The following is a 12,690-nucleotide window of genomic DNA, read 5'->3' as shown; positions in this document are numbered from 1 at the left end:
AATTTGTCAAGGGTGTGGCGCCCACCAAGAAGAAATAAATTAATAAAGGTTGACGAAAGCCTTCTTATTCACGTTCGTTCAACAGTTTTCGTCATTTTACTAACAATTTGAGGATGATCTGTGCTGCTGGCAATAATCAAGACGAAAGAAGACTGAATAGATACATACATCAATAGAAAGTAAATGTTATGAGTATTAATTCAGGTCTTATAGACATTAATAGCATTAGTGACTCAGCACTTTCTCAAAATTCATAGTGCAGGAAAGAAATTAATTGTAACATTTCACAAAGAGCCATTCTTCTATTCCATGACAAAGATTACGGTATTTGTTAAATACTGAAATCACGATAGCTGGTGAAAGTTTATTCTCTGTGTCGCTGTTGGTTTACTGAAACGATGTGAAGAATTACTTAAGAAGATTCCAGAAACTAATTCGCTAACCATGGATGACACGGTTCACATATGTGGTGAAACAGTTGAAAACAAGAAGACATGGTCGATGGTGAGCGAAGTGATATAGTAATAAACCGATATATTGCTTCTATGTGAAAAATTAAAAGTATGTGGAGAAACGTGATTCGAAGTTTATATATGACTATAACAACAAGTGCACACGGTTCTAGGCGCTTCAGTCTGGAACCGCGCGACCGCTACGGTCGCAGGTTCGGATCCTGCCTCAGGCATGGATATGTGTGATGTCCTTAGGTTAGTTAGGTTTAAGTAATTCTAAGTTATAGGGGACTGATGACCTCAGATGTTAAGTCCCATAGTGCTCAGAGCCAACAAGTGCACTACCAACTGTTCTATGCGAAGACGAGTCAACGACTAATTCTATGCTTCATCTTGCTAGAGGTTTCTCTTCATTCCTTCCTACTTGTCACAGGTAATCAACGCGATATATCTTCCGGAAGGGGAAAAAATCCATCTCAGTAATGACTATGCATTCTCATTTAGAGTTTGTTGTGACCCACCACACTTAGATTTGTTGTTGTTCTCTTTCATAGCCTAACAAGCTCTACGAGACGAATCTTCCGAAACCGAGAACATATCCAGCTTCGTAAAATGGAGTTAGTACTCTCTTTCTAGGGAGTTACCTATAAAAACGGCCACGAGTCGAGTAAGGGTTAGCAAGAGACGTCTCATTTACATAAAGCCAATACGGTAGGCAAAAATGCGATAAACCGACCATTCACATACATTGTGAATGTGCCGTCTTTAAAGCTCTTATTCTGCTTCAATGGCAGGTCGGAATTTGTGGTTCAGTAACGCACTGCTTGGCTCTGGTCCAAAACGGCATTCTTTTCTCGGATAGAGTGTATTTCCGCGATGAACGTACGAGGGCTATTCGGAAAGTAAGTTCCCATAGGTCACGAATGAAAATCAAATATGTTTTATCTGAAATAGTAAGCTACACTTTACCTACTTCTCTACATAGTCGCCGCTCGGACTTAGACATCTCTCGTTGCGTTGTACCAACTTCACAATACCCTCGTCATAGAAGGCAGCCGCGTGTGCTTTCTGCCGATTCTCTACACTCGTCTACAGATCGTTGTCCGTGCCAAAATGTTGTATTCATAGTCAGCGGTTCATGTGAGCAGAGATGAAACTCAGGACGAACCAATTACGAGCTGTGTTGTGGATGGTCAGACACTTCCCATCGAAAAGCTGCAGGAAGTTTTTCATTGCCCTTGCAGAGTACGGCCGGGAATTATAATGAAGAACGAAGCGCATGACAGTTACATTGTATCGGCTGCACGACATCAGGCGAAATCTCTCAACAGGCCCTCATACATGCAGGAAGACATTATTTTCTAGGCAACTTTATGTGTCCACTGTGAGCTAAGAATTGAAAAGAGCAACGTGCTGCGATCGACGGGCACACTAGAGATGCTACCGAACATATCTGTGGTAAACGTCATGGGATTTTCACAGTGGTATCCATTTAGCGACCGATCGGAATTTACTTGCGGAATAGCCCTCGTATATTACTGTGAATATACACGAAGAAAATGTAAGTAGGCTGTTTAGGTTTTTATATTGGTAACGTCACCTAGCGCTCTGTATGAAAATCACTGACTGTGCTATGTGCAGTCTGTGGCTGGTTTGCATTGTTGGAATTTGCTATTGTAGTGTTGGGCAGTTGGCTGTTAACAGCGCGTAGCGTTGCGCTGTTGGAGGTGAGCCGCCAGCAGTGGTGGATGTGGGGAGAGAGATGGCAGAGTTTTGAGAGCGGATGATCTGGACGTGTGTCCATCAGAGACATTAAACTTGTAAGATTGGATGTCATGAACTGATATATATATATATATATAATGACTTTTGAAGACCATTAAGATAAATACATTGTTTGTTCTCTATCAAAATCTTTCATTTGCCAACTATGCCTATCAGTATTTAGTGCCTTCAGTAGTTAGAATCTTTTATTTAGCTGGCAGTCTTGGCGCTCGCTGTATTGTAGTAGTTCGAGTAACGAAGATTTTGTGAGGTAAGTGATTCATGAAAGGTGTAGGTTATTGTTAGTCAGGGCCATTCTTTTGTAGAGATTATTGAAAGTCAGATTGCGTAGCGCTAAAAATATTGTGTGTCAGTTTAGTGTTGATCAGAATAAGAAAAGAGCGAAATGTCTGTTTTACTCAGCAGTATTTGTATCAAATAAGGTAGAAGTTTACTAGCACAGTAATTCATTCATTTTTCTAAGGGGACGTTTCAGGGGACGCTTTAAAAAGAATAGTACTTACCTCAAAGGCATTTCTTTGCACGTGGAGCTTTTCTGGAGGGATTCCAATCTTACTGTAAAGGAACTTTAGGAATGTCGTATCTAGTGAACAGAGAGTGTACAGAAAGTAGTGCGTTACCTACCTGCTATGGACATGTGCTTCACGTGCCTCTCGACAGAATGCAGGACCGCCACGGGGACTGTCTTCAGCAAGTTCTCACTGATGTCGAGAAAACGCACACTCCTCAACGTCCGAAATGCGTCATCAACTATGGTCGAAATTTTGTTGCCGTTGAGGCGAAGGTCAGTCAGTCTCAGCAGATGGCGGAATGTCTTCTTACCGACGTAAGTTATTTGGTTGAAGGAGAAATCTAACACTTTGATATTTTTACTTTCTAAGAACACGTCCTCTATGAACTTGAGATGGTTGCCGGAGAGATTGAGCATCTCAATGTAAACGAGTCCCTGCAGGATTTCTTGGCTCCATTTACTGATGTGATTCTCGCTGAGGTCGAGCTTCCGCAGGTCCGTGAGGTTCCTGAAAGCTCCCACTGCGATGTCCGTAATGTTGTTCCTATTCAGGTACAGGTTGAGCAACTTGCCGAATCTGCTGAGCTCGTGGTTTCTGACAACACTCAGATTTGTGCCTGTGATGTGTATTTCTTGGAGGTTGGATTTATCGTGCACCACAGACATGTTTCCTACCCAGTAAAGTGGATTTCCGGTGAAGTTGAGCCAACCGAGAGACGGCAAGTTCTTGTCGGAGAGGGCGAGAGTGGGCAGCTGCTTGAATCTGTTGTAAGAGAGATCGAGCCTCCTCAGGGAAGTGGACAGCAGGAAGAAGTTACTGGGCAGCGACAGGAGCGAGTTTCTTGCGAGGTCTATAGAGATGAGATGGGGAAATTTGGTGTACTTGAAGCTACCGAAAGACGAAATGAAATTCTTACTGAAATCTAAGTGTTTCAACATGTACAGGTTGTTTAATCTTCGCATGTCCACGTTAGAGAGACGGTTTTCTGATATTATTAGCACCTCGAGACTCGAAATGGTGGCGAGAGCTTCGTAAGGAATTTCTGTGAAAGAGTTCTTGTGCAGGCGGATTTCTTTCAGGCGTTTTAAGCCTTTAAACAGATCTTTGTTGAGCTTGTGTAGTCCGTTCCCACTGAGTTCGAGGCGCACGAGGTCGGCGTTGGTGGCCAGTAGGTGCCTGGGCACGTCGCCGATCTGGGACCTGGCCAGCGAGAGGACTTGCAGCGACGGCAGGCTGGAAAGAGCTCCCGCCCGGATGCCCGCGAGGCTGTTGGCAGACGCGTGCAGAACCCGCAGTCCCGGGACGTCCAGTTGCCCCACGGCTGCCGCCGACAGGTTGTTGCCTTCCAGGTTCAGCTCGTTCAGATTGTTCAGACCGCGGAACGCACCGCTCTCTATTTTCACTATGCCGCACTTTTTCAGGCTGAGAATTCGTATTGGAAGACCTTGCTGCAGCATATTTTCGTGGAGGACGGCAATTGAGTTGCCAGTAAGATCGAGAACGCGTAGTTGGTTGAGGAACGTCAGTGCGAACGAATCTACCTTCGTTATGGCGTTCCCAGACAGGTACAGGTCGACGAGCCCGTGGAGTCCGAGGAAAGTGTTTTTCGTTATGTACTGCAGCTTGTTGAAACTGAGGTCCAGAGTCTTGAGACGCGACATTTGGATGAACGCTCTGTCTTCTATGACGGATATGCTGTTGTTTGTCAGGTACAGCTTCTCGGTAACTATAAGGTCACTGAAGAGGAATCTGCCGATTCTGTTGATGTTGTTGTGGCTAAGCGACACGATCTGGGTATTAGACTGGCCGCGGAGGCTGCTGTTGTGGAGGAATGCCAGTCTGTTGTAGCCGAGTCTGATGGATACTAGGGACGAAGACTGGTGGGGAAAAATATCGCTCAGGGATTCTACGTAATTCTTTTCGAGGTTTATGTGTTGCAGATATCTCTGGTTCCTGAATGCGGCCGTTTCGATAACGGAGATTTCGTTATTTTGCAGCTCTAGTTCGAATAGGGAAACGGCACTTTTGAAGAGGTCTTTTGACACTTTATCAATTTTATTGTTGTGCAGTCTCAATACGGTGAGGTTTTTGAGCGTGCTCAGCGTTTTCCGTTGCAGTTCGGATATCCTGTTGCCGTCCAGGGAAAGCTTGGTGAGGTTTTCGCAGCTGACGAGGAGGTCGTGTGGAATAGTCTGTAGAAAGTTGTCACTCAAGCGTAACTGCAGTAAGTGGCGCAACTCTCGCATCGAGTCCGGGCCGATGTGGCGTATCGCGTTTCGCTGGAGGTGTATTACTTCTAAACTCACGGAACCCTTGAAAGCACCGCCAGGAATCTTTAGTATGTTGTTCTCAGAAAGGTACAGTTCCTTGAGTTCTGGAAGACTCGCGAACATGTCGCCGATGTGATGCAGGTGGTTGTAACTGAGGTCGACAGTGCGCAGCTGTCGGTTGTCTCGGAAGGTGTCCTCGGAAAGGGAGACGAGACGGTTGTGGCTCAGGTCGACGGATTCGAGGTCGAGCAACGGCGCGAAAGCTTCCTCGTGCACGCCGTCGACGACGTTGTGGCGCAGCGACAGCTGGCGCAGCGCCGGCATCGCGACGAAGGCGTGCGCGTCGACGGTCGACAGCTCGTTGTGCGCCACGTCGAGCAGCAGCAGCGCGCCGAGGCGAGTCGCGTTGGGCTGCGGCACGGACGAGATCTCGTTGCGCGCCAGGCGCAGCGTGCGCAGCGCGCGCAGCCCGCCCAGCTCGGCCAGCGGCAGCGCCCGCAGCCGGTTGCTCGACAGGTCCAGCTCGGCGAGCGACTCCTCGAGGCCGGCGAACGCGTGCTCGGACAGCGCGCGCACCCTGTTGGCGCGCAGGCTGAGCGCGGCCAGCGGCAGGCCCCGGAAGGCGTGCGCGGGAACGGCCGACACCAGGTTGGCGTCGAGCGAGAGGGAGCGCAGGGCGGCGAGCCCGCGCAGCGCCGCCACGGGCACGGCGGCCAGCCCCGCGCCGCTCACGCCGAGCGCCGTCAGGCAGCGCCGCAGCCCGCGCAGGCTGTCGTCGCGCAGCGCGCCCGGCCCGGCGCCCGAGATGTGCAGCTGGCGCAGCGGCGGCGACGGCGCGAAGGCGGGCGCGCTGCCCTCCAGCTGCTGCACCGTCAGCGACGCGACGGGCAGCCGCAGCGGCGCCAGCACTGCGGCCAGCGTGTCGCCCGCGACGTGCGCGCAGCTCACCACCAGCCCCGCCTCCGATGGTCGGCACGCGCACGGCGAGCAGTCCTCTGCCGCCGCAGTCGCCGCCGCCGCCACCGCCACAGCCGCCGCCGCCAGCGCTAGTGCCACCACTAGCACTGCGCTCCTCATCCGGCAGCATCTGTCAGCAGCGCGAGAAAAGCGACCTTACCTCACAGAAACACTGTCGCGCCGTACTGGTCATTAACTAACAAGTGAAAGGCCACAGACACGGCGAACAAATGGTTCAAATGGCTCTGAGCACTATGGGACTCAACAGCTTAGGTCATAAGTCCCCTAGAACTTAGAACTACTTAAACCTAACTAACCTAAGGACATCACACACTCCCATGCCCGAGGCAGGATTCGAACCTGCGACCGTAGCAGCCCCGCGGTTCCGGACTGCAGCGCCAGAACCGCACGGCCACCGCGGCCGGCCACGGCGAACAGGTTCGGTTCATATTTGCGAAGTTCTGTATAGGTTTGCAGGTTTGCGCTAGCCTCAAGGAATAATTTTGTTCAACTGTGTCTGCCTTCTGAGCGTTCTATACTAGTGGAGAAGTAGCGCGCCGTTTATCTCTTTTGAAATGTCCGGGCTCCAAACGCCGAACGCAGCGGAGTTGGACGGAATGTGCCGACGGCGACAGCGGGTTGCACTGCTGCTGCAAAGGCCGACTTAAGTGTATAAGAGGGGGCGCGGGGTGCGGGGGCAACGCTTGGCATCACTGTACTCGTATTTGGGCCTTATGTGTATAAACACCTCACCCAGGCCGCCCTGTCAGCCGCGAACTCTTCCGAAGGGAAACGGAACTATCTTCGAACAAAGCGGGATTCTCGCGCCACCTTACCAATTCAGGTGTAGCTGAGAGCGAACTATTTCCTGTGCAAACTTCCTGGCAGATTAAAACTGTGTGCCCGACCGAGACTCGAACTCGGGACCTTTGACTTTCGCGGGCAAGTGCTCTACCATCTGGTAAAGGTCCCGAGTTCGAGTCTCGGTCGGGCACACAGTTTTAATCTGCCAGGAAATTTCATATCAGCGCACACTCCGCTGCAGAGTGAAAATCTCATTCTGGAAATATTTCCTGTGCGTTGTGTTAGTTATTTTAGAGAGTGCTACAGTGAATTTTGAGGCTCAAGTGACAAGTGAATGCGTGAAATAATGAATCAGGTAATTTCATTGCTCTCTGAACCCTTTAGTTCACGGAAGTTTGAAGAAAAATTAGAAATCAAGAGGCTAGGTAGGCCGACTCCTGTTTTAACTATTTCGCAGACCGTAAAAACAAAAAGTCGACAGTTCAATAGGAAATTTAACTCTGAATTGTACAACGAGCATGAATGGCTGTGTGGTTGTGACATGAAAAATGCCTTGTTTTGTTTTCCTTGTTTATTATTTGGAGTAGATCTTTCATGGTCTAAACGCGGAGTCTGTGACATTCAACACCTCCATGACAAAATTAGAAAACACGAACTTTCTTCAGTCCATGTAAATAACGTTTTGAATATATAAAGTCTAGGCAATGTAAATATAGCTACCCAATTAGACAGTGGGTACAGAAGGTCCGTGGCATTACACAACCAAAACGTTACCGATAATTGGTACACATTGAATCTAATTATTAACTGTATTCGTTTCTGTGGTGCGTTGGAACTTGCCCTTAGAGGACATGATGAGACTGAATCATCTTCCAATCCTGGTGTTTTTCGTTCCTTAATTAATTTTAGTGCAGAATTCGGTGTTAAAATCGCATTTAGAGAAAGCTACAGTTTTCAAGGGAACCTCATAAACCATCCAGAATGAACTCCTCCGGTGCATGCTTCAAGTCTGCCAAGAGGAAATTAGAAAGGAAATTAAGAGTGCAGAGTTGAAAGATTTTGGGACTTCATAACACCAGAAAAGCATGATGCCCAGTCTTTGGTAACGTCCATCATCGAACAGATAAATAATCATTTAGGGAGTTGTCCACATAAACTAATAGCGCAAAAATATGATGGTGCTGCAGTCATGAGTGGTTCGTCACGTGGGGTGCACGTTCCTGTTAAGTAAAAGTTTCCCAATGCTTCATACATTCATTGCTATGCCCACCAGTTGAACCTCATTATACTCAAAGCCGCTTCCATTAATAAAAATGTGCGAATATTCTTCAATAAACTTCAGGGACTTTGCAGCTTCTTTTCAGCAACTCCTCAAAGAACAGCAGTTCTCGACGAAATAGTACGAAAACGACTGCCACGTTCAGTGCCTACTCGTTGGAATTTTTAGTCAAGGAGCGTCAATACCGTGCATGAATAATATGAGCCAGGGGGAAAAACTGTGTAATGAGAACACGATCCTGCAAGCCTGTGGCTTAGTAACAATTTTGGACGATGAAAAGTTCATTTTCTGTCTTTCATTTTTTCATAAAATCATGATCCATGTGGATATTTTGTGTAACCATCTTTCAAAAAGGCATATTGACACAACTTACACACACAATCAGCTGACAGCTTTTGAACGTGAAATTGCGAACATTAGGGAAGGAGTGAGTGAAAATTCAACAGGTTTACACGAGTACCATAAAAGAGGGAGAACTGAAGATGGCGCAGCGATGTGTAATCTACTGCGGGATGCAAAAGAAGTATGTCATGTCGTAAGTTACTAGGCAAAAGAAAGATTCAAGTTCACTGGACACCTAGTTGCAGCCTCTCTCTTCCTACCAGAGAAATTCGCTGCTTACTCTTCCAGTTTTCCAGAAACTTATTTCAGAGCTACTATTGAAGGCTACTCTTTTTTGGAAGCAAAGAAACTTCGAACAGAATTCTCTGTTATTTATGGAAGGAGTTCAAAAGCATGTGTGGAGCTTTGAGCTTTCTGGATTACACAACATACAATAATCTTTGTGATACTGTGCGAATCTGTGAAGCTCCTGATAGCAGTAATTAGAATTACAATGACCACATCAGAAGCAGAACGTTGTTTTTCTTCGCTGGAACGCATCAAAGCCTTCTTGCGGAATACTATGGACCAAGAAAGACTATCAGCACTCGCGATGCTATCTATTGGACGAGACCTCATTTTAGGAATTGCAGACTTCAATCAAAGAGTGATCGAAAGATTTGCAAATATGAAGGAAAGAAGAACAGAGTTCAGAGATACAATCGAACGGCGTTAACATCAGTGCTGCTGAAGAAGGTTAGTAAGGCATGCCTACCACTCTTCGAGTATATATAGCTGCAGTTGATTTTAATTCCTTTTATTCTGCGAAAGTAATACTTTTTCTGTGTACATATTTTGGTTTTATTATGAGTAGATGCAGGAGTGACACGAGCTAGCGGTCTGTTTATATCAGGCATTACAAAAACATTGAGCAGTGTACTGATTTTCTCTCTTTTGTTGATTTTTCCTTCGTGAGTAAAGTGCACCACCATTTTCTTTAGTCACGAGCCGCCACTGCTCTACCTGCGCTGTTTTTAAGAAAACCACCTCAAAAGTTCGTAAGGAGTAATCGACTCAAAATTGATGAGATCGATAGATAATTAAAAAGTGTGCATTTTTCATCGTCATGTATGGGGGTCTGCAAACGCTTATTTTCCTATGAGGGGCTGCCAAATGTTTCCGTTCGAGGGCATTGCTGCAGCGTATATGCAACGTAGGGCGGCTCCGATGCGGGTGTACAGGGAGTTCGGAAATTCCCATTACAAACTTCTAGGACTTGTAAAGAGAAGTGAGTAGGTAATATATTGAATAGGAATCTTCTCCGAAAGCGTACCGTTTCCGTGTTGCAGCCTTTTGAAAACATGTTCGCTAGGTGGATATGCAGGAGGGTATTCATTGTGGGGTGTGGTTGTGTCTGATCGGCTGATGTCATTTGACGTCCATCCTACCTCTGTGACCTGGTTCGAGCCTCATTCACGTGTCTATGAGTGTAACAGAAACATGGCTGATTACACGTTTGTAGAATGCACTGACATGATCGTTCCGAATGGCGATGCTCACAGCAATGCAAGAGATCTCCGTCGTACACTCTTTTTGCCACAATTACGCAACTCATTCGAGCAGGCGTGACTGTGGTCTTCCAAGGAAATGCCAGACACCCGAACTGGGTGAGACCGGACTGCATCACGTTGGAGAGAACCGGTCAACGACTACATGAGCAATTTCTTTGCCTGTTAAAGAGTGGAACTGTAAAACAAGTGATGTAATGGGTCACCCCTCTTCAGTTACTTGTAAAAGTGGTCGCGTTACCAACATGTTTTCAAATGGTTGTATCACGGAAAATGTTACGTTTCCGGACACTGGTTCCAATTCAAAGTAGTATCTACTCACACCCCACTACATGTCCTAAAAGTCTGTAACGGGAATTTCTGAACACCCTGTACAAAAACCGACATTTAGGTAAGCTATTAGTATAGTTTTCGTTAGCTTTCCGACGGGCGTGCTTAAACGCGGAAACGTAAACTTTGGCGACGATATTACCAAACGCGTCCCAACAGACAAATGTGCTGTTATCCTTTTCTTGGCTGCCGTAGGGCACCACTGGTAGACATCCTTCGGAGAATAAAGCATATGAATATAGGGCAGCATGTGTGTCGCAAATCACCGTTGTTAAATGGTGCGAGAAAGGGTGCTCCTACTCCATGATAACGCATGTCCCCATATCGCAAATCGTAATGCAGAAGTTACGCCAACCCAAGTGCGAGACACTCAGACACCCGCCCAATAGTCCTGATCTCTCTCCATGTTATTGTCACGCCTTCGGTCCCTTAAACTAGGCCTTCAAGGGTCGACGATTCCTGTTCATTGAGGATGTGTAGCTCTTCACGCACCGTGACACAGCGTTTTACCAAAAAGGTATCTTCAACCTATGGCGATGATAGGATGATTGCCGCATTGATCAAGGCGATTTTGACTGATCCGCATACCGGTTCTTGACAGTACGGCGTTCGAACGAAAACTTTTTGGTCTCCCCTTACAGAAATCGAGTAAAGAAAATGTTACGACTGGCGTACCATGTACCCATATGCTTAACGCTGTTCAAAGATAGCGCCGCTGGCATAGTGGCCAAGGCATCTAGCTGACGAGCAGCAAAAATGCTTCCAACTGTTTTCTTATTTGTGTTTTTTCCTTACGGAATCTGGTAGGGGTAGGCAATCAATAAGGAATGATAACAAGATAGGCAAATCAATTTCTGAAACGACTTGGATTACTAAACAATTAAAGATTGAGTTCTGACTGCCTTACAATGGCCCTTTCAAAAGATTCAAAGCAAATGTACTCCAGCCACCAAGAACGTCTAATTGCCGCGCGGGATTAGCCGAGCGGTCCAAGGCGCTGCAGTCATGGACTGTGCGGCTGCTTCCGGCGGAGGATCGAGTCCTCCCTCGGGCATGGGTGTGTGTGTTTGTCCTTAGGATAATTTAGGTTAAGTAGTGTGTAAGCTTAGGGACTGATGACCTTAGCAGTTGGGTCCCATAAGATTTCACATTTTTGAACATTTGAACGTCTAATGAAATTCAGTCTTCGTCCAACTACATCGTTCCACCTGAAGATTTGGCAGAAAACAGACTTCGTTTACGTTTAATAATATTTCTTTTCCTCGAATTAATTTTAACGCATACCACGCATACAGTAGCATCGCCTAAAATTGGTGTTGAAAGGTGATCATGAACTGTACTGTGAATCGTTGTTGTAGCAGTATGGTTTTGCAGTTCCCGTTGCGTGTAATTTTAAAACCTTCAAATAAAGTTCTGTACAGCACCTCGCTGTTAACAAGCAATGAGCGGTTGGTGGCCCATGTGACAAATTGACAGCAGTACTACTCGGAACTGTTTTTATACAGGGAGTCTTAAAATTTTAATTCCTTATTAATCCAAGTCGTTTCGAAATTTATTGACCTACCTCACTATTATTCGTTATTGATTACCTTATTAACCATTCTATTGATACTAATTTAGATACGGAAAAACTACAAATATTAAAAAAATAGAAAATGCATTTCAGAATCGAGCAGAGGTTCTCTGCTCCAAAGGCAGATGCCTTCGTCGTCACGTCAGTGGTGCTATCTTTTAACAGTGTTTACGTTATTGGTACACAAGCGGCAGCCGTAACAGCTTTTTGCCACTACTTCTAGGAAAATAAGTCTTTGGATACACCACCTATGATGATGATGACCAAGTGCACAATTTTCAATTATTTATCGCTCTAGTAAATTTTGAGTCGGTTACGCGTCATATACAGTTGGGGTGGTTTTCTCCAAACAAGGGTGGGGGGGGGGTGTTGAGCGAAAATATCTTAGAGTCCTTCATTTTGGGATGTACACAAACGACCTGCCAATTTTGAGCCGTATCTGAAGCCTTCTCCATGTAACCATTTTAAATTCTATAGGGATAGAGGCGAGATCATGGTTGTGTTAAAATTTGGAATTTAAAATGTTGATTCCATCACTCACGATGGGAAAGCACTTATTTTCACGCACTCTGTACGTACGTGGCTTCATACAGACGTATGTTTGGTATACTGTTTCAGACATAAATAGAAACTGCACTGTCAAAGATGATATGTACTCTGTGTTCACCCTTGATGTGTAACACCTTTTTCAGTGTTGTTCACGAATATTGTATCTTCTTTGACGATGATAATTAATTAAAGTCTCATGATGGTCTCTTAACCAGAAAATTGGTCCCCAAAATAAATTATTACTGTAGAACGTACGAATATTGTATTCTTCATTAGTACACTACTGGCCA

The 12,690-nt window shown here is 46.0% G+C and overlaps 1 protein-coding gene across 1 annotated transcript in view; it reads right to left on the bottom strand.

Annotated features, from left to right (window-relative positions):
- LOC126184391 (protein artichoke-like) overlaps positions 1-6,096 on the bottom strand; it is a 290,384-nt gene extending 284,288 nt beyond the window's left edge. Inside the window, exon 1 of the mRNA XM_049926775.1 lies at positions 2,862-6,096. Coding sequence (XP_049782732.1) covers positions 2,862-6,096 — 3,235 coding nt within the window. The remainder of the gene's footprint in view (positions 1-2,861) is intronic.
- Between the last annotated feature and the right edge of the window lie 6,594 nt (positions 6,097-12,690).

This window comes from Schistocerca cancellata, chromosome 4 (genome assembly GCF_023864275.1).
Source record: "Schistocerca cancellata isolate TAMUIC-IGC-003103 chromosome 4, iqSchCanc2.1, whole genome shotgun sequence".
Taxonomy (NCBI): Eukaryota; Metazoa; Arthropoda; class Insecta; order Orthoptera; family Acrididae; genus Schistocerca; species Schistocerca cancellata.
Note: the sequence above shows the minus strand (reverse complement) of the source record. Positions and strands in the feature narration are given on the sequence as shown.